General features: G+C 38.5%; 1 protein-coding gene across 2 annotated transcripts; it reads left to right on the plus strand.

The window, feature by feature from the left end:
- The first annotated feature begins 491 nt into the window (after positions 1-491).
- Positions 492-18108, plus strand: LOC137940215 (probable serine/threonine protein kinase IRE). 2 transcript variants are annotated; one of them, XM_068785157.1, is made up of 17 exons: positions 492-969; positions 1329-1396; positions 1473-1649; positions 2026-3360; positions 6883-7055; positions 7391-7643; positions 7776-7868; positions 7966-8106; positions 8177-8269; positions 8449-8659; positions 8783-8868; positions 15720-15808; positions 16528-16579; positions 16666-16722; positions 16831-17007; positions 17526-17606; positions 17701-18108. In XM_068785157.1, the coding sequence occupies exons 1-17, from the start codon at positions 546-548 to the stop codon at positions 17779-17781; spliced, it is 3591 nt and encodes a 1196-aa protein (XP_068641258.1). In that variant the 5' UTR covers positions 492-545; the 3' UTR covers positions 17782-18108. The 2 variants fall into 2 exon arrangements, with proteins under 2 accessions (XP_068641258.1, XP_068641259.1); XM_068785158.1 differs by lacking the exons at positions 16666-16722; positions 16831-17007; positions 17526-17606; positions 17701-18108 and having other exon boundaries at positions 15720-15843; positions 16528-16581.
- Positions 18109-18505: the final 397 nt, after the last annotated feature.

An 18505-nucleotide genomic window follows, 5' to 3' on the forward strand; every position in this document is an offset into this window, starting at 1 on the left:
TGTGTGCAGGAAATTCATTTTCTTGTAGGCCAAGCAAGTCAGGAAAAATACCAAAAAATACATTTAAAAATTGCAATTTTAGTAATAAGTCTTATAAATGAAGTAATTATAAATATGGCCAATTTTTAATAAGACCGACAAAATCAATTAAAAATTTATGGTATTTAGTCATTAAATTATTTTTATTTTTAAACATAAAAAAAATAATGATTTGTTGAGAGTTTAATCAAATTTGTTATAGAAGTTGATACTAGTTTGTGATTTCATTATCAAACTCTTTTTTTTAAAAAAAAAAGTTTGGAACAATCAAGAAGGATTATATTTAATTGGGACAGTTTAAGAACAAAAAGGAATTAGTTTTAAGTTTTTTACTTGAAATAGCCGATCCCTCGGTCCGCCTCTAACGGTCGTCTTGCGTGTCAGCCGATCATGGTGGAATCCCCGCGAAGCCTGGCCTCCTTCGTCCCCCCATCTCCGTGCTCCTTTCCTCGAGCTTACTCACCATGTCTTGAATTTTCCATCCCCATCCCCGTCTCCCCCCGTCCATGCCCTCTCCATTTGCAACTCCTGATGACGCCTCTCCCCCCTCCACCTCCGACGCCACTGACAAAGAACCAACACCGCCGCCGCCGTCGGCCTCCACGCAGACGAGGAGCAAGCCGAGGAAAACACCCCCAATCCCCATTCGCCGCGGCAATGCCGTCAAAGATGATAATGCTCAGAAGGAAAATGCCGCGGATAAGCAACCAGAACAGGATTATTCATCGGCTCCGATTGCTGCGTCCTCCCTTAAACTGAACCACATCCGCACGAGATCTGCGCGTTTTCAATTTCCTTTTCCGACCCCACCTCCTGTTCTCGATGCTGATAACGCGATGAACAAGACTAAAGATGGCGATTTGCCAAAGGATCGCCGGCGGGTTGGGCCCGCGCCCCTTCCCCCGCTTGGTTCGTTTCTTCCTGAACATGGTGAGCTTCTTTTGCTTCTAACTTGGGAAGCGTATTCTTATGCGTATTCTTTTGTTATGATTATGCATGTTCAGGTCGCTAATGCCAAATGTCTTTCTTTGGCTTGATTGCATTATGATTCTCCCGTGGCTGCCAGCCACTTTTAGCTTCTCCTCTTTGGATTCTACGCACTTTAAGCTCATGCTCGACAACTATCAGATTGTAGACTGCGTGTTATCCTGTCTTTAATGCGGGAAAATGCATCTGCTACTTTATTCAACTCCTTGCATGGAGTTGAGACCATTTAGTGCTTTCCATGTTGTATTTAATACTAAATGGGTGTGTCTTCCTCAATTTTATCTTCCATTTACTCTCTACAGGGAAAAAGAACTTATTCAATCAATCCAAATCTCTTAGAGGTCCATTCCCATCCTATCCGGAGACTGAGGTAAATGATTTGGCTCGGCTGTTAAAAGTTTTATGTATTCTTATGTTTCTCAATATGATTGGGACTAAATATGCAGGGTCATCTACTGTTTGTTGACACAGCGAAATCACCACGTTTTCAGGCTATTGTCAGAGTCACCAGTGGTAGTAGGAAGATAACTTCTGCTAATATCAAGAGCTATTCCCATGAATTGAATTCCAAAGGAGTCCGTCCTTTTCCTGTCAGGAAACCTCGCTGGTTAAGCCATCCAGAGGTGCTTATGCTTCTATCTTGTTTTCTTATACAAGTTTTGATTTCAGTAGTTCACTTTGTAAAACCATTCACACATCATGTTTATAAAAATTAAATTTGAGTACACAGTAGTACCTACCTGTAGCCATGGCAGATTTATTTTGAGCAGCTTTCCAACCCTAGAACACTGCACTCGTGATGGAACTTGGTAAACGGCAGAGTCAGGATCGGTTTCCTACTTTCTTGCACATTATATACTTCTCTCCTTGGGAGAAACATAACTGCATTACCACCCGTATTCAGGGGGTCCACAGACATGGTCCATCACATAAAAGGTTGGATCACAACGTTTAGAACTAGTTAAAATTCTAACACACTTTATTTTGCTCAAATTACAGGATATTATGGCTGTCCTCCGAGCAAAGTTCGACAAATTAAAAGAAGAAGTTGACTCTGATTTAGGTATTTTTGCTGGTGATCTGGTTGGCATCCTTGAAAAGAATGTTGATTTTCTTCCAGAGTGTAGGAAAACCTTAGAAGATTTATTGGTTTTATCTCGTCAGTGCGCCAAAATGTCACCTGCTGACTTCTGGTCACAGTGCGAAGGTATAGTTCAAAAGCTAGATGATCGCCGGCAAGAACTTCCAATGGGTATCGTCAAGCAAGTGCACACACGCCTCCTTTTTATTCTCACAAGATGCACACGGCTCCTACAGTTTCATAAGGAGGGCTGCCTAGCAGAAGATGAACATATTCTTGGGCTTCATCAGCTCAGTGATTTAGGAGTTTATTCTGGCCAAGTCTCAGGTTACAAGAGCTTTTTCAGTGAGAAGGATCTACCAGAGAAGCCAAAGAAGTCTTCCCATGGGCCTGATCAGGATGGTCCAAAACCAAGTGCAGAGCAAGGTTCTGACACTGCTAAAAGTCCTTATTCAACTTCAAGCAGGGATAGGATATCTTCTTGGAAGAAATTTCCATCTGCAGCTGAGAAAAACCAAAAGAAAGGACAGGATGCTAGTGGCTCCCCTCCCACAGTGCATTTAGTTTTGAGAGATAAGATAAAGATGGTCATGGATGAAAATATTGGAAATGAATCCTTAAAGTGTCCTCTTGGAACCTTCACTAATTTGTCAGACTCTTCAACAAACAAAAAAAAGATTTCATGGAACATCTGGGAAGAGCAACACATTGTAGCTGATGGGGATTCAATGATATGTCGGATTTGTGACTACTCTATACCAACAGTTTGTGTGGAATATCACTCTAGGATCTGTACTATTGCTGATAGATGTGACTTGAAGGGATTGAGTATCAATGACAGGCTTGAGAGAGTGGCTAAGACTCTTGAAAAAATACTTGAATCTTATTCACCAAAAAGCACAAATACTTTTGGAGGAAGCCCTCAGGCTGCAACTCAATTAAGTTCAAGGGTCAAAGAAGACTTTGATGCTGCCTTTCCTAGGCAATGCAATAATATTCGAGATTTGGAGGAATTGAATGATTTTCTTCCAGATTCTGGATGCAGTTTGATCATAGATCATCAAATGGATATGTTGCCCACATCATGTAAAAGAAATAATGTTGTAAGTTGCGCAACACATGATCAGGCTAGGGTTGCCACATCATCTGGGAGCATTACTCCAAGATCACCACTCTTGAGCCCACGAACTAGTCAAGCTAGTGTGCCTTTTTTTGGAAGTTGTTCAACAACGGAGCTAGAAAATATCCAGCAGGTAATTTTTTCCATACACAATAATAGTATATTGACCAATTTTTATGGTATGTGCTCATTCTAACTTGTTGAGGTGGGAAAAAATCCTTTATTCATAAGTGTTAAGAAAAGTTATTGGATTATAAGGTTGAACAATAGGCTTCCTAAGTGGCTAGTCATTGGGATAAAAATGGGTTCAATCTAATAGTGGTATTAGAGTAGGATGTGTGTGTGGGCTGAGGCCCAGTTTATGCTTCCTTAATTATTTGCATGTTGTGGGTTCCATGAAGTGAAAGTTAGGTTATTTTTGTATTATAGTTTTGATACCACTGTTTGTTGGGGTCTGGTTCTATCCCAAAATAACCGTTGGGTCCTAATGATCAACCTTATAACCTAGTACCTCTTTTCTTAGCACTTATAAATTTGAGACATTTTCTAATCAACACACCTCCTCACATCTAGGCTTTACACATAGCATGCCTGAGATGTACACACAAACTCTTAATGGAGCATACTGCACCTTGACTTCCACCTCATAGATCTCACAACACACGCACAGACTCTCACGTCACGTTATCCACAACATACAAACAACCTGGGGAGCATAAATTGGACCTTGGCCCACGTGCACATCCTACTCTGCACTGTTAGGTTGAGTTTAGTTCTATCCCGAAATAACTAGCTATTTAGAAGATCTATTGATTAACATTATAATCGAATAACACTTTTTAACTTTTATCAATATGGGACGATTCCCACTTTAAAGTCAGACAAGCTTTCGTGATTTTTTTGTATTTCAATTCCGGAAAAAATGTACATTATCTTGCAGATGCATGATACTCTAATACAAGGATCCTCTGTTCCTTTGCCAAGCTTCAGAACCATAAAGTGAACGGAAATAAACTAAGAGAACTTTTTCTATTAGTCATGCATGACATGGAGGATTGAATTTTCACTTAAACATGTGAACTAGTATCACAACAATACACATATATGCCTACAAAAGTCAAATGCATGAGGCTTGGTGACATGTAATAGCTCATAGTTTCTTAAAGGGGTAAAATGCTAATAGTTCTTAATTTTCTCAACTAGTCTTTTAGAATCATCTAGTAGCACTCTTTGTCCTTTTAGTCATATTATTATCATGTCAAATTGTCGTAAAGGTTAATAGTTGACTCCAGGGAACCAATGCTGTAATATTGCAGGATGTTTGTCTAAACTCTACTATGACATCTGTTCTGCATATTTAACATTGAATATGAAAATTTTAAATATTTATTCTTATCTGCATCTTCTGCATTCTACTTTTAAACTTCAACATGATCAGGCATCATAATTGTATGATTAAGAAGACAAAGGTGAAAATTTTTATCCCCCATTTTACTTATGTTTTGATTCCACATCAAATTTTTTAAAGAGAAATAGGAAGAGATTTTATTCAGAGAATTGGGAGAGATTACAATACATAAGAGGCACTACAAGGAAGCCCAAACAACTGAAAAATAAAGAGCAAAAATTACTACTCTAGAGGAAGAATGCTTCCTACAACAAGCTAGTGCTGGGAAGCACTGGCTTTTGTAAGAGAATCAACAAAACAATACGCAGATCTAAGTATCTGCTTTCACTCAATGTGATTTTATGGATTTTATTTAGCCACTTGAGAAGCATAAGATGACATGATTAGAAGATAGTTAATGTAGGGACTAAGAACTGTTTCTATCGATATATTGATACTTTTATGCAAGTAGAACTGATTTTTAATGCATAAGGATTGGTGCTCCTATATTTTTATTTTATTTTTTTGGAATTATTATGTTATTACTAGAAAGATGACATAAAGAAGGGATCCACTTGGAACTAGTACACAGACACATAACAAATCCATTGCACTTAACCACATGGAAGCTTACTTGATTAGATATGGATTTACTCAAAGTTGCAAGTGACAACTATGAGGAATATTTGATGTGGCTGATGATACCAATGGTAACTTTTCAAGTTCAGTTTGCACAATGCTTCCACTTCTTCTTTTACTGCTATATTTTTAATTTTTTAATCAATTGCAGATCTTCTTGAGCCATTGGTTGCAATTTCCAAGGGGAAATGTGTCAATACCATGTCAAACCTTTTTCTTGCGTTGGTTTTTTGGTTTCTTCAGAGGGAGAGGAGTAGTAGCACATTTGAGGGCATGATAACCAGCCCTGACTTCAATATGAGCTCTAACAAAGTGGTTGTCAAATGATAAGCAACCATGTTGGGTGGGGATGGGGGCGGGGGTGGGACTCTGTTACAAAAGCAAACATGGGACAGCTGGGGCTACTGAGAACTACCACTAGAGGAGATTGAAAATTTATTAAGCGTATGAAAGCATTGCTTTGCTGTAGGTAAATTGGGCCATGAAACTGCCTGATTAAATAAGGATTAAAATTTCTTTTGTAATGTTGTGAAGAACTTTATTAAAAAGAAAAGAAAAATATATATGTTAGGGTGGGAGATCCACATCAAAACTAATTAAAAGAAAAAATGATAAGAAAAATATATGAACAAACTATAGGCTAATTATACATGTGAACCTATTGAAACAAATAGTTGCGGACATGCAATTCCTCCTTTTGCTAAAGAGTCTGCCACTGAATTTGCTGATCAGTGTACATGCTGCTATACAACTTGAGGGGGCAGTCTCTTAATTTGAAGAAGATACCTATCAAACTGCCATGGAGAGTCAGCCATGGATTGGAAAATGTTAAACCTCAAATTTCCGTTCAGTCAGTCCAATTTCAGAAAAAAGAACTTTCAGTTAGTCAAATCCAAACTCCTGATGATAGTCTGCTTCTAATTATTTAAATATGTTAGTAAATTGGTTCCATATTTGAAAACCTAACTTGAATAAGATGTAAGCATATTTAATGGGTACTTCTATCTCATAGTGATATATAACTTGAGAACTACTTATTTTTCCGAATCATTTGAGCATTCTAAGTCTTAAAAGACATATATTTGAACTTGAGCTGTCTTATGTAAGAGGTTGGCCGTTCATAATCCTTATGCCATTTTACAAATGCAAGGTGTGCTCCAATGGCAAAATATACACTGTTGCCGTAATCAATAAACTGCAACTAGTCAACTCCACGAGCTATGAGCAATCTCTGAATTAAGCTGTCTTTACCATAAAGTAGTTTTTTTTGAATGATACAAATGAACTATAGAGGGATCTCTGAAGTCTGAGTCTCTTTTTGAGGTGCCTTCAGTGTTCCATGCTTCACGTCTGTGGTCAAAGCAAGTTTGGCTGAGTGCAATCTGAAGTATTTCTCTGCATCCATTTATCCACTGTTAGCATACAGACTGATGTCATTGCATGGGCCTTTGTATCCCCTCTTTTCCGTCATTTTGATAAAAGATGTTATTTTGCTCTCTTTTTTTAAAGTTATTTATTTTCTTTTCTGTCATCCAATTCTGCCCTTTTCTATTTATCATATAACTTGTTGTAAGTTTAACTGTGATGTTGTTAAATTACTTTATTTTCAATTATCGAATGGCCTAGCAGATACAAACTCTTTTGGTTATTACTCGATCCATTGCAAGAGTAGACAGTTATGAGCTCAAGTCAATGAAGCAGTTGATTTCGTGTCTTGGTTCTCTGAGAGATCTTCACCAGGATATGATCGTGGATGCATTGATTGTTGACACATTTGGCCGAAGGATAGAGAAATTGTTACAGTGAGTCTTGATTCATGATAATATTGGACTAGTGAATTTTTTGTTTTCCATTTCCGTGAGATGTCTAGCCTTTTACCTCTCCTCTTTGTGAAGAACATGAACTTGTTACTTGAAAAATTTTAAATCTACTTTCTAATCACTCAAGTTATAGTCTCAATATTAGTGTATGTGAAACGAATGCATAATGATTAACTTTTCAATTGTCACAAGATAGCCTCTCCATTAATTTCATTTACGTATGTGGCATAGTCGATTATTTATCCTCTAGGAAGTCATGTTCTTGAATCTACTTCATTTAGCTAACTCTATCTCAATATACTTGGTGAATTCTGTAGGGACAAGTATGTAGAACTTTGTGGGCAGATGGAAGATTATAAATTGGAATGCTCAAGTTCTACAGCTGACGAAGATAGCATTGTGGTAGAAGATGATATCAGCCACAGCTTAAGAACTAGCCCCAGTGGTTCAAACCATAAGGACCGGACATCTATTCAGGATTTTGAAATTATAAAACCTATTAGTCGAGGAGCATCTGGACGAGTTTTCCTCGCACGAAAAAGAGTCACCGGTGACCTATTTGCTATAAAGGTAATTTACATATACATGCTGCTGCCAATTTGTCACTTTTGTCCTGTTCAAAATTCCTTTTATCTCTTTTTTGTTTTTTGTTGGCTTCAAATGTAAATAATAACAGTAAACCAATTCCTCAAATGTCTGTAGGTTCTTAGAAAAGCTGATATGATCCGTAAAAATGCAGTGGAAAATATTTTGGCTGAGCGTGACATCCTAATATCAGCTCGTAATCCTTTTGTGGTGAGCAGGTTCTGTAACCTTTTGACTCTTTTGAGGAGAAATTAAGTGCCTCAGGATACTTATTTGTTAACACTTTTGGGTATATAATGACCTACAGGTCCGATTTTTCTATTCCTTCACTTGTAGGGAGAATCTTTATCTGGTAATGGAGTACTTAAATGGTGGAGACCTTTACTCTTTGCTGAGGAATTTAGGCTGTTTGGATGAAGAAATGGCACGAATTTATATAGCTGAAGTTGTAAGAATATGCTGTATCCCTTTTAGTATGTTAGTGTTATTTCCAATTGAAACACATGTTATCCTTTCAGGTTCTTGCATTGGAGTACTTGCATTCCGTGAATGTGATTCATCGAGATCTGAAGCCAGATAACTTGTTGATTGCTAGTGATGGTCATATCAAGGTGGGCTTGTTTGTCATAAAAATCTATGAACAGTCCTTGTTGTATAAAAAAAATTCCTTGTTTTCTTTCATTCTGCTCAGGAATGATGTTTTCAATGTAATGTCTCCTAATTACTTAATTTTTTAGTCCTGTATAATGAGTATATAATTTCTCATAAGGACCAAATCCTTCTCCTACAGTTAACAGACTTTGGGCTGTCTAAGGTTGGTCTTATAAACAGCACAGATGATCTATCAGGTCCCTCTGTCTGCAGCACAAGTCTCATAGGATACGATGAATCAAATTTAACTTCAACAGAGCAAACACAGAAACGAGAAGAGCGTCAAAAGCAATCAGTTGTTGGCACTCCTGATTATTTGGCACCAGAGATACTACTTGGAATGGGACATGGTATCTAATCTCATCATGCTGCAACTTCTTCCATAGTTTATATGCTTAATGGTGGCCATGACCTGTTGTTGTTTACGGTTCTTACTTCTATTTGATGTATTAGCTTTCTTCTTTGTTTCGTAGGAACAACAGCAGATTGGTGGTCTGTGGGCATTATCTTGTATGAATTACTCGTGGGCATTCCTCCTTTCAATGCAGAGCATTCACAGGTGCTTCATTTATGTTCTACGGCATAAAGAGCTTTTAGTGACTAATTATGATAGTTGTTCTTTTCTCTGAGGATGTTCTTCCTGTAGGTTGCATGTCCCATAAGGATTGTTAAGTTATAGAAGTTCAGGTAAAAGAACTAATTTTGTGGAAATATGCAGGGGTTAGTTATACTGTTTAGTACATCATCCACCTAACTTATGTTAAACACAGAGGCATTCTACCATTCTCGTCGGGTTAATTTCTTCATTTTCGGGGACGATTAGACCCAGTAACAGGGGATCTATGGCTGACCGATATTGCACATCATCATCCTGAAAGAGAAGTCGATATTTCTTTTCCTGATAGCTGGTCACACGTATAGGACTAACTGGGGCATTCGTCACTGTCTGAAAGATGTTGGGGCAGGATCGGTCAAATCTTTGTGGGTACATAAACTTCTTGAATGGAAGTTATGGATCCTTACTTTTTGAGGAGGATTAGATGCAGTAACAGGGGATCTATGGCTGACCGATATTGCACAACATCATCCTGAAAGAGAAGTGGATATTTCTTTTCCTGATAGCTGGTCACACGTATAGGACTGACTGGGGCACTGGTCACAGTCTGAAAGATATAGGGGCAGGGTCTGTCGAATCTCTGCGGGTACATAAACTTCTTGAATGGAAGTTATGGATCCTTCTTTGGTAGAAGTAATTCTTTCTTGCAGAGAACCCATTTCTGTACTACAAGTCAGGTGTAACCCACAGCAGAAGGCATTCTACCTAATTGTACAATTGTCAATGCATTACAAATTCAATTCAAGGGAGGCCTCCCCTAACAACAAGAGATTGCGAGAGAAGGCATTCTTTTGCTTTTCTTCGTAATAAGATTATCACCGTTTCAAAAAAAAAAAAATTCAATTCAGATTCCTGTGGGATTGTTGGTGCCTGAAAGTCTCACTGCTTTGTAGTTTTACATGTATTCTACCTCTTAGTCTAGTCATTTTGAGAGTGGGAGAAGTTGTAGGAAGGTAGTTCCACATTGGTTTGGGTTTTGAAGGATCCTATGTTTATTGGTTGGAAAGACACCTCCAAGGTGCAATTAGTCATTTTGGGAGAAACAAACCTAACTTCAATATGGTACTAGAGTGAGCCCAGGCCCATTTGTTTTTGTTTAATGGCCCATGTATGTGTTTCCTGTGGCCCATTTGTTTTTGTTTAATGGCCCATGCCTATATGTTTTCCACACCTTGGTTCTGGTTGTTCGTTTAACCTTAGACATAAAGAAGAGTATCGGTAGGTGAAATGTCCCACTTTTTCCTATTTGTATCGGTGTTCCATATCTTAGGTTAGTTGTCTAAGAGTGAGATAAGTTGTCACAAAAAATAGTCCTAAGGTGATTTAGCTTGCAGATTTCAACTAGTCATTTTGGGAGGATTTTTTTTGTAATGTTTTTATTCATTTTTTGAGTGAATTGCGAATTTTATTCAGAGAGAGAGGAAAACCAAACCTAGTTAACGAGCGCCCCCTTTACAACAAGAGATTGGAGGGAGGCTCCATCGTTAGCTAGCTAGTCAGCCAAAGAGTTCGTTGATCTTGGAATATGAGTCCAAAAACATTCTAAAAGGGGTAAAATGTCAAAATTTCTGTTAATTATATTCCAATGTCCAAGGAGTGGAGGAGCCATAGAAGCACCATGAGATGATCACTTGAGAGTCTCCTTCAATGATGAGTCGGCCGGCTAGGTGCTCTTTGAAGATAAGAAGACCTTGGAGCAAAGCGAAGAGTTCAGCTTCAGTGGAGTCCGGAATGCTAAGTGGGCCGGAATACATAATAAGGATTTGGCTTTCTGAATTTCAGAAGGCACAACCATAACCCGTAATACCTGGGCAGCCACACGTGTTACCATCAAAATTTAGCTTGGTAATGTCTAGGGGGAGGGGACCAAGCAAGAATTTTTGGGGGGCGCTTGCTGAGATGAAGGCTAAGGAGTTCAGACCAATTGATGCTGAGAAGGGCACCGACAGCAAAGAACTCTTTTCTGGTAGACAGCCAGGAGGCTACGAGTCTGACAACTTTGCTGGAAACCATGTCGGCAGTGCTAGCTTTGAAATTAAATTTTCTCTGGTTGCGATCTTTCCAGAGGGCACACAGAATGTGTCTCACGCATGAGGAAAGGATGATTCTGCTATAATGAGGAAAAGTGGATAAAATGGACTTGCATGCATCGAGAAGATCATTGGAGAGGCAAATCTACAAGCCAATGTGCCGAAGGATGTTGGTCCAAACCGCCCAAGCAAAAGGGCACTGCAATAGGAGGTGAGAGGTGATTTCTTCAGCCATGCTGCGGAGGGGGTAGTGTATGTCGGGAGTAGTGTTACCCCGTTTATGGAGATTGATGGTAATGAGGATTTTATCTTGGGGCGCACACCAAAGGAAGAAGAGAACTTTGAGGGGGTGGCTATCTCCCAAAGAAAGTGAGGTCATGAGGGGTTGAAGAGAGGAGTAAAGGAGTTGGCAAATAATCTTGACATTAAGGTTGTTAAGTTGGGTCCAAGGCCCTATCCCAAAATGACTAGTCAACTTAGGAAACCTCTTTACCAACTAATAAACTCAAGATCTTTGTACTCACTGATTTATATGGGACTATTCCTTAACACTCCCCCTCACATGTAGACCATCTTTTGTGACTCTATAAGTGGATAATTTAGGAGTAGGAAGTTTAGGTGTAGGCCCTCTTTTGTGGCTCTACAAGTGGCTAGTTTTAGGTGTAGGCCCTGTTTTGTGGCTCTACAAGTAGATAGTTTTAGGTGTATGCCTACATATGAGTACCTACTCTAATACCATGTATGTGAGGGGGTTGGCTATCTTCCATTGGCTATCTTCCAAAGAAAGCGAGGTCATGAGGGGTTGAAGATGACCATCCTCTGATGAGTAAAGGAGTTGGCAAATAATCTTGACATTAAGGTTGTTAAGTTGGGTCCAAGTCCCTATCCCAAAATGACTAGTCAACTTAGGAAACCTCTTTACCAACTAATAAACTCAAGATCTTTGTACTCACTGATCAATATGGGACTATTCCTTAACAAAGGTAGGGACGGATCTGCATTTGCTGAAGATCGGAATGGATAGCAAGGATTAGGGCAGCCTTTGAGTCATTGAGGCCTCTGCAGAAATGGAAGTTCCATTCATTTGAAGGAATCCAGTAATCAACAACCGAAGCATGGCGCATGGAGCTAATAGATTGCAGAGTTGGGTAGGCAGCCTCAAGCTGCTTGTTGGCGCACCACCAATTTGACTAGAAGAGAAGGGAGTAGCCATTTCCGACGAGGAATCTGATACTCTTCACAAGGGTGGATAGGAGTGGGAAGAATACTCTCCATAAAGGTGATAGTTTGTGACGATGACCACCAGAAATTGCTGGGAAAAAGCAGCCTATAGTTTGTGATAGTTTGTCGACGATGACCATCAATTTTGTGACGATGACCACCGGAATACCCTTCACAAATTTCTGGGAAGAACCTTCAATGGAGTCGCTGAAGATTGAGAAAAGAGCCACAAAACTGGAAAAGATCTGCCTAAGATTGATTTCACTGCTCTGATACCATGAAAATAAGGAGATCTGAGAGAGAAAATGAGTGAAAGAAGAGAGGAAAAAGAGAGGACAGCAAGTAGCCTTGGTGCATTGGAGTTTTTGGCACGAGCTTCCTCTTTTTATTTCAGGGTTTAAGTAATAATTACATAAATGATAGAAGTGCCCCTGATAAAAAAACTCGCATATCTCCTAAAATACATCTCTAATTTGAATGAAACGTAAACCACAGGAATATAAAAACATTATCTATCTAACAGACATAGGTTAGGATAAAACATAATATGTGAAATAACCAAAATACCCCTGAACTGTTATTTTAACAATCTTCATTAGAATTGACTTCACTAATGCTAGACAAGGCCATATTTTCTCAAATACACAAAAACAATCTGCCCAAGATTGACATCACTGCTCTAATACCATAAAATTAAAGAGATTAGAGGGAGAAAATGAGAGAAAGAAGAGAGGAAAAAAGAGGACAGCAAGCTGCCTTGGCTGCATGAAGTTCGTGCCAGAAAGGCACGAGCTTCCTCCTATTATTTCAGGGTTTAAGTCATAATTACATAAATAATAGAAATGCCCCTAGATACAAAAATTCACATATCTCCTAAAATATATCTCTGATTTGAATGAAATGTGAACCACAGGAATATAAAATATGTAATAGACAGACTAGGATAAAGCATAATATGGAAAATAACCAAAATACCCTTGAACTAGTAATTTAACAATCTTCATTAGAATTGACTTAACTAGTGCTAGACAAGGCCATAATTTCTCAAATACGCTCTAGGTAGCGCCTTAAATCACACTAAATACACAATTCAATAGTGTTTTTTATCACTGTCCACTCAATAACTCTGCGCGACAGGCAAAACAAAAAGGAACACACTCCTTAATCTCTGATTTTATCCAAACAAGAAAACAGCAAGAGAACAACAGCAATAATAACCAATTAACCTGATAATAGGGAATACTACTCACTCAGAAACCAGCAAAACAACTTTCAGACTATCCAATTCAAAAATCAGAGATAACTTCCAGCCCTCCTAAGTCTGTGTGGACCCAGAAGACACTCCAGCATGTTAAAATCTGACTCAAACATAAAACTGTTGCATACATTGTGGAAAAAACAGAAAGGAACTCATACTCCAGCCAGAAACAAGCAATAGAAGGGCTAAATTTTGAGTTTAACCAAGCAAGGGCTTTTCGTGAGTCACAGACTCCACCTAATGCCATCAACCCTCAAGTTGTGGCACTAAAAAGAAGAAACAAGGCACTTCAATAACCATTCAAAATAAAAACTTGAATTTTACCCCTACCTATGTTGATGGATCAAGGAGTCGGAAAACTTGAATTTTGTGATTTTTTGTAACAATTTGGATATTTGAGATATTTACAATCCAACTTGAGATTATTTTTTTTTATTTTTTTTAAATGATGCTGAATTTTATTATGAGAGCGCAAACAAGCAGATTACAAGAGGGGAAACCTTCCCAAACAATGAGAGATTGTTGGGAGGTTTCGAATTTAGCCAATTTATCAGTCAAAGAATTGGCTGATCTAGGAACGAGGTTCCCATTACAATGAATGGATGACATAATGTCAGCAATACAATCAGTGATTGGCCAGTGGCGCCAAGGAGGGGAGCCATCTTTTGAACACCAGCTGATGATAGTCTTTGAGTCGCCTTCGATAATCAGCTTGCCATGAAGCCGCTCTTTAAAGATTTGGAGGCCAAATAGAAGAGCACTCACTTCAGTAGTATTTGAATCAGCAATACCCACCGGCCTTGCATAGAATAGAATAGGGTCCACTGTTGTCTCTGAAAACACTACCAGCCGACCTAGGACAGCCTAAAGCACTGCCATCAAAATTGAGTTTGGTGTAGTTGTAAGGAGGAGGATCCCAGGTGGCCATAACCAGATTCCTACAGGTGCCCGCCATGTGCACGATCAAGCCCTAATTTTTTCGAAGGGAGACGCCCGATAGAGAAGCAAACTCCTTCCTAGAATGTAGCCAACTCGAGATAAGGCCCACTACTTGAGAAGCTATATTATCCAGGTTGCTAGCCTTGGAGTTGAATCTCCGGTTGTTTCGCTCGAGCCATATACACCATGGGACATGCGCAAGGCATGCCAAGAGAATTATCTTGCCCAACTTAGGAAGGCATATCCCCATAACCATCTCAAAGGTTCTGAAAAGGTCCTGGTGAAGTCCCATTTGGAGACCAATCTTCTCAAATATCTTCATCCAGACTTGCTAAGAAAAGTCGCAATGTAAGAGAACATGTTGGACTGTTTCGTCGCACACACCACAAAGGGGACAAGTGCGATCGGGGGCAGTGTAACCTCTTTTATGGAGGTTGTCAGAGGTGAGGATCTGTTCCCTGATGGTCGTCCACACGAAGAATTTGATTTTACTAGGCGTTGAGAGCTTCCATGCTAGGTTTGCTTTGTGCTCATGCATGCTGTAATCTTGTTTTCTAATGTGAGAGTAGGCGGATGCAACTGTGAATCGGCCATTAATGCTAGGCTTCCATGTCAGTTTATCAACTGCATACTCACGAAAAAGGGCATGATTTCATTAAGCCAAAGGCAAACAACTACAAAATAAGCAACCAAGGAGGCTTATATAACCTTTCTCATACATTTCTATTTTCCACATATACCTTGGATGTGTTTCTAGAAGATATTCGCAGACTCCTTTCTTGTTTAGTAGCTTCAGGTATCAGTTTCTCATTGTATGACATATATGTACATGTTTTTATTATATTGTCAAGTAATACTCTTATGTTAGTAACTCTTAGATTACCAGCATACATATATGTCAAACAATGACTTGCATATATCCATATATTTTGAGGTTAGAAACAAGAATGACTTGTGACTGGTATTTCTACATGAATATCTAGGTTCTTTAATTGAGGTAGTGGAGGAGGATAGGGAGCTCTAATTTTCTACTTGTTTTAGTTATTTTCTTTTTTTTCTGCTTATAGTAAAGACAATGCATACTATTTATACTGTACTAAAATGAGGCAAATATAAACACCAAAATAAAACAGAAGCAGTTTTGAATTTAGATACCTGTTGTGAAACAGTAGAGACACTGATATTCCTTGTAGAAATCGTACTTCTGTTAATAATTTTCGCTCAAGATTTGCTTCTCTCTCCATTCACTGGAAACCATTTAATCTTTCACTGTTTTTAAAGTGAAGATGTCTACTAGAAATGCTATATCTGCATTTGGCTTTACTTATTTAGTCTTTTTCCTGCAGAAAATTTTTGATAACATAATGAATCGAGATATAACTTGGCCACGGGTTCCCGAGGAGATAAGTTATGAAGCATATGACTTGATTAACAAGTACGCCTCCTTGAAGAGCAGTCTACTTTTCCTTTGTAATGTCCTGGGTTCTGTTTCAAGTTTCTTGCAATTCAGATCCATTTAAAAAGTTTCCTTTTCTTTAAATGTGAGACTAAATCTCCTTAATTTAAAACTGTAGGCGTAATGAATTAGTTGATAAGCAATGTCAAACAAGATTTCCAGTTAATTTGCAAGTCCAAGTAACCCGGATCACCCAACTTTCTGTGGTTAGGTTTGCCTCTGGATTTGCTTTGCTGATCAATCTAGGTCAAGTGACCTGAGCCACCTGGCCCATATTGTCGCTTCTCAAACTTAAAGTGCAAAGAACCATAATATTCCCTAACCTTGATCAGACCCACTTTTTTTTTCCCATTCAAAAGTCTCTCTATTTTAATGTGTTTTTTTCCTGCGTTTTCGAGGTAAGCATGTAACCCTGGTCAGGTTGGTCTTATCAGATTTTGACCAGATCAAGTCTAGATTGATGTTTTTTACCTGGGATAGTCTGGGTTATGGCTGATCCCCATTATTATGACTAAGACTGTAGTTTATAAATAACTTTATCATGAATTTCATGTTGAGATTCACACATTCCATAAAAAAATAAAAAAAATAAAAAAATCATGTTGAGACAACCATAGTGCAAGCCTCTAAAATTAATGGTCTGTCAGCATCTAGCTTATTTGTGAACATGACGTCTCTAAATTTTTACTCTGCTTCAGATTGCTGATAGAGAATCCCTACCAAAGGCTAGGGGCGACAGGTGCTCAAGAGGTAACTCTAGTAACATACGGTTAAAATATTTTACTCCATAATTGCCTCTTTTCATAAGCTCCAACCAAACTCTATCAATGTCATAGGTGAAGCGCCATCCCTTCTTCAAAAACATAAATTGGGACACCCTCGCTAGGCAAAAGGTGATATTGATTGAAACAATTTGATGTTTTCATCAACAATTAACTACTGATGGTCAAGTATAAAAAATTTTAAAAATAAAACTACTGATGATCAACTTTTGCTTATAGGCTGCTTTCATTCCATCTGCTGATGCCTATGATACAAGTTATTTTGCAAGCCGTTATATATGGAATCCAGAAGATGAATATGTGCTTGCATCTGCTCATGATTATGATGATAAGTCTGACTCATCCACCATTAGTTGCAGCAGCAGCAGTCCACACAGCTATGAGAACGATGAAGAGGTAGGTGGGGTTTATCATATTGAAGGTGCATAAAAGCTAGTCATAGAACAGTGGTACAAACATTCAGTTTTTAACATGTTCTGGAAAGCCCAGTCCTACTGCTAAAGTAAACCTACTTTGTTGTCAGTTTTCCAATTTTATGCCCAACATATAGTGAACAAGAACACATGCATCTAGGCATAGGGCATCTGATCAATGTTTTAAAAACTCAAAGTGGGTAGTTGACTGGCACCAAGTTGGATCTCCAGTACAACCAATGAGACCCAGTCTTATTGGAGGTGGCATGTCAAGAATAATGAAAAAGAATAAAAAGTTTAAAGAGAGTGAAGCATTAATTTCTTTCTCTTAGTAATAGTTAAAAAATTGGTCCATTCAACCCAATTTACTTGGTTTTGCCTGACGTTTCAGCATCACACAGGTCATACATGTAACGTAATCCAACTTCCAGAGCCTGACATCTAATAATTTTTATTTAAACGATTGCATCCAATCTTTGTTAAACTAATTTTCTGAAACAGGTAGACACTTGTGGTCATCTGGCAGATTTTGGTGGACCAAACCTTCAAGTGAAGTACTCCTTTAGCAATTTCTCTTTCAAGGTAGAAAACATTCTCACACCTTTCAATCTGCTCAAGTGTTATATCTCAAGGACTTCAGCAACTTATTTCCTTATTCCCTTGATTTTCTGCTCAGAACTTGTCTCAGCTGGCTTCCATAAATTACGATATGGTGAAGAATACCAAAGACCCGAAGAAGCTTCCCCCAGTGCCATGACAATGTTTGCATTTTTTTGCCGATTTTAGCTTACAATTTATGGCTGTTAAACCCATTCTTCATGTTTGCATGGAGCAGAACTGTAGAGATTTATGCCCATGAAAGAGAGCTTCTGCCTGAGTTTCCATTGTGGCACTTGTTTATGTGCCACAAATGGCAACATGACTCCTTAAGCAAATTTCTGCCGTCCATGTGAATGAAGAAGCTGGAATGCCGTGTTATCTAGCTCATATTCTTTCAACACTGGACCGTGTAATTTCAAAATATTTCAACTTCCAATGACTGTGTAAATATGTGAGTGTAGATTGATGAAAAGTAGCTGCTCATTTTTCCTCTGGTTAATTCCTTGGAATTAAAGTGCAGAAGCCGGTTGAAGCATTAGCTGGATGTTGAACAGAAATACCATTAAATGGAGCCACGAGAATGTTACAGTTTTAACTAAAAACCTAACTTTATGTAGGTAAAGCAGTTTTCTTTAGGTAAAGTAAGAGGGTTGATCTAATACGAAAAACTATTTGGTGTGAAACATGCGAATCTCAATCGTCCGATCAATGCCTGAGATAACAGTTTTGCATGTTTCACACCAACTGATTTTTCATATTGGATTGACCGTGGGTAAAGCAGAACATACATGTTTGAAAATTCTGATTTGCTTGAAATGGATCATACTCACCAAGACCTGCATGATGGAATTAGAAAACATAACCACCCCTTTTTCTCTGTA

This window comes from Aristolochia californica, unplaced genomic scaffold (genome assembly GCF_029961685.1).
Source record: "Aristolochia californica isolate CCGP_79_NKW_82.1479 unplaced genomic scaffold, dmAriCali1.0.hap1 SCAF_9, whole genome shotgun sequence".
NCBI classification, from domain to species: Eukaryota; Viridiplantae; Streptophyta; class Magnoliopsida; order Piperales; family Aristolochiaceae; genus Aristolochia; species Aristolochia californica.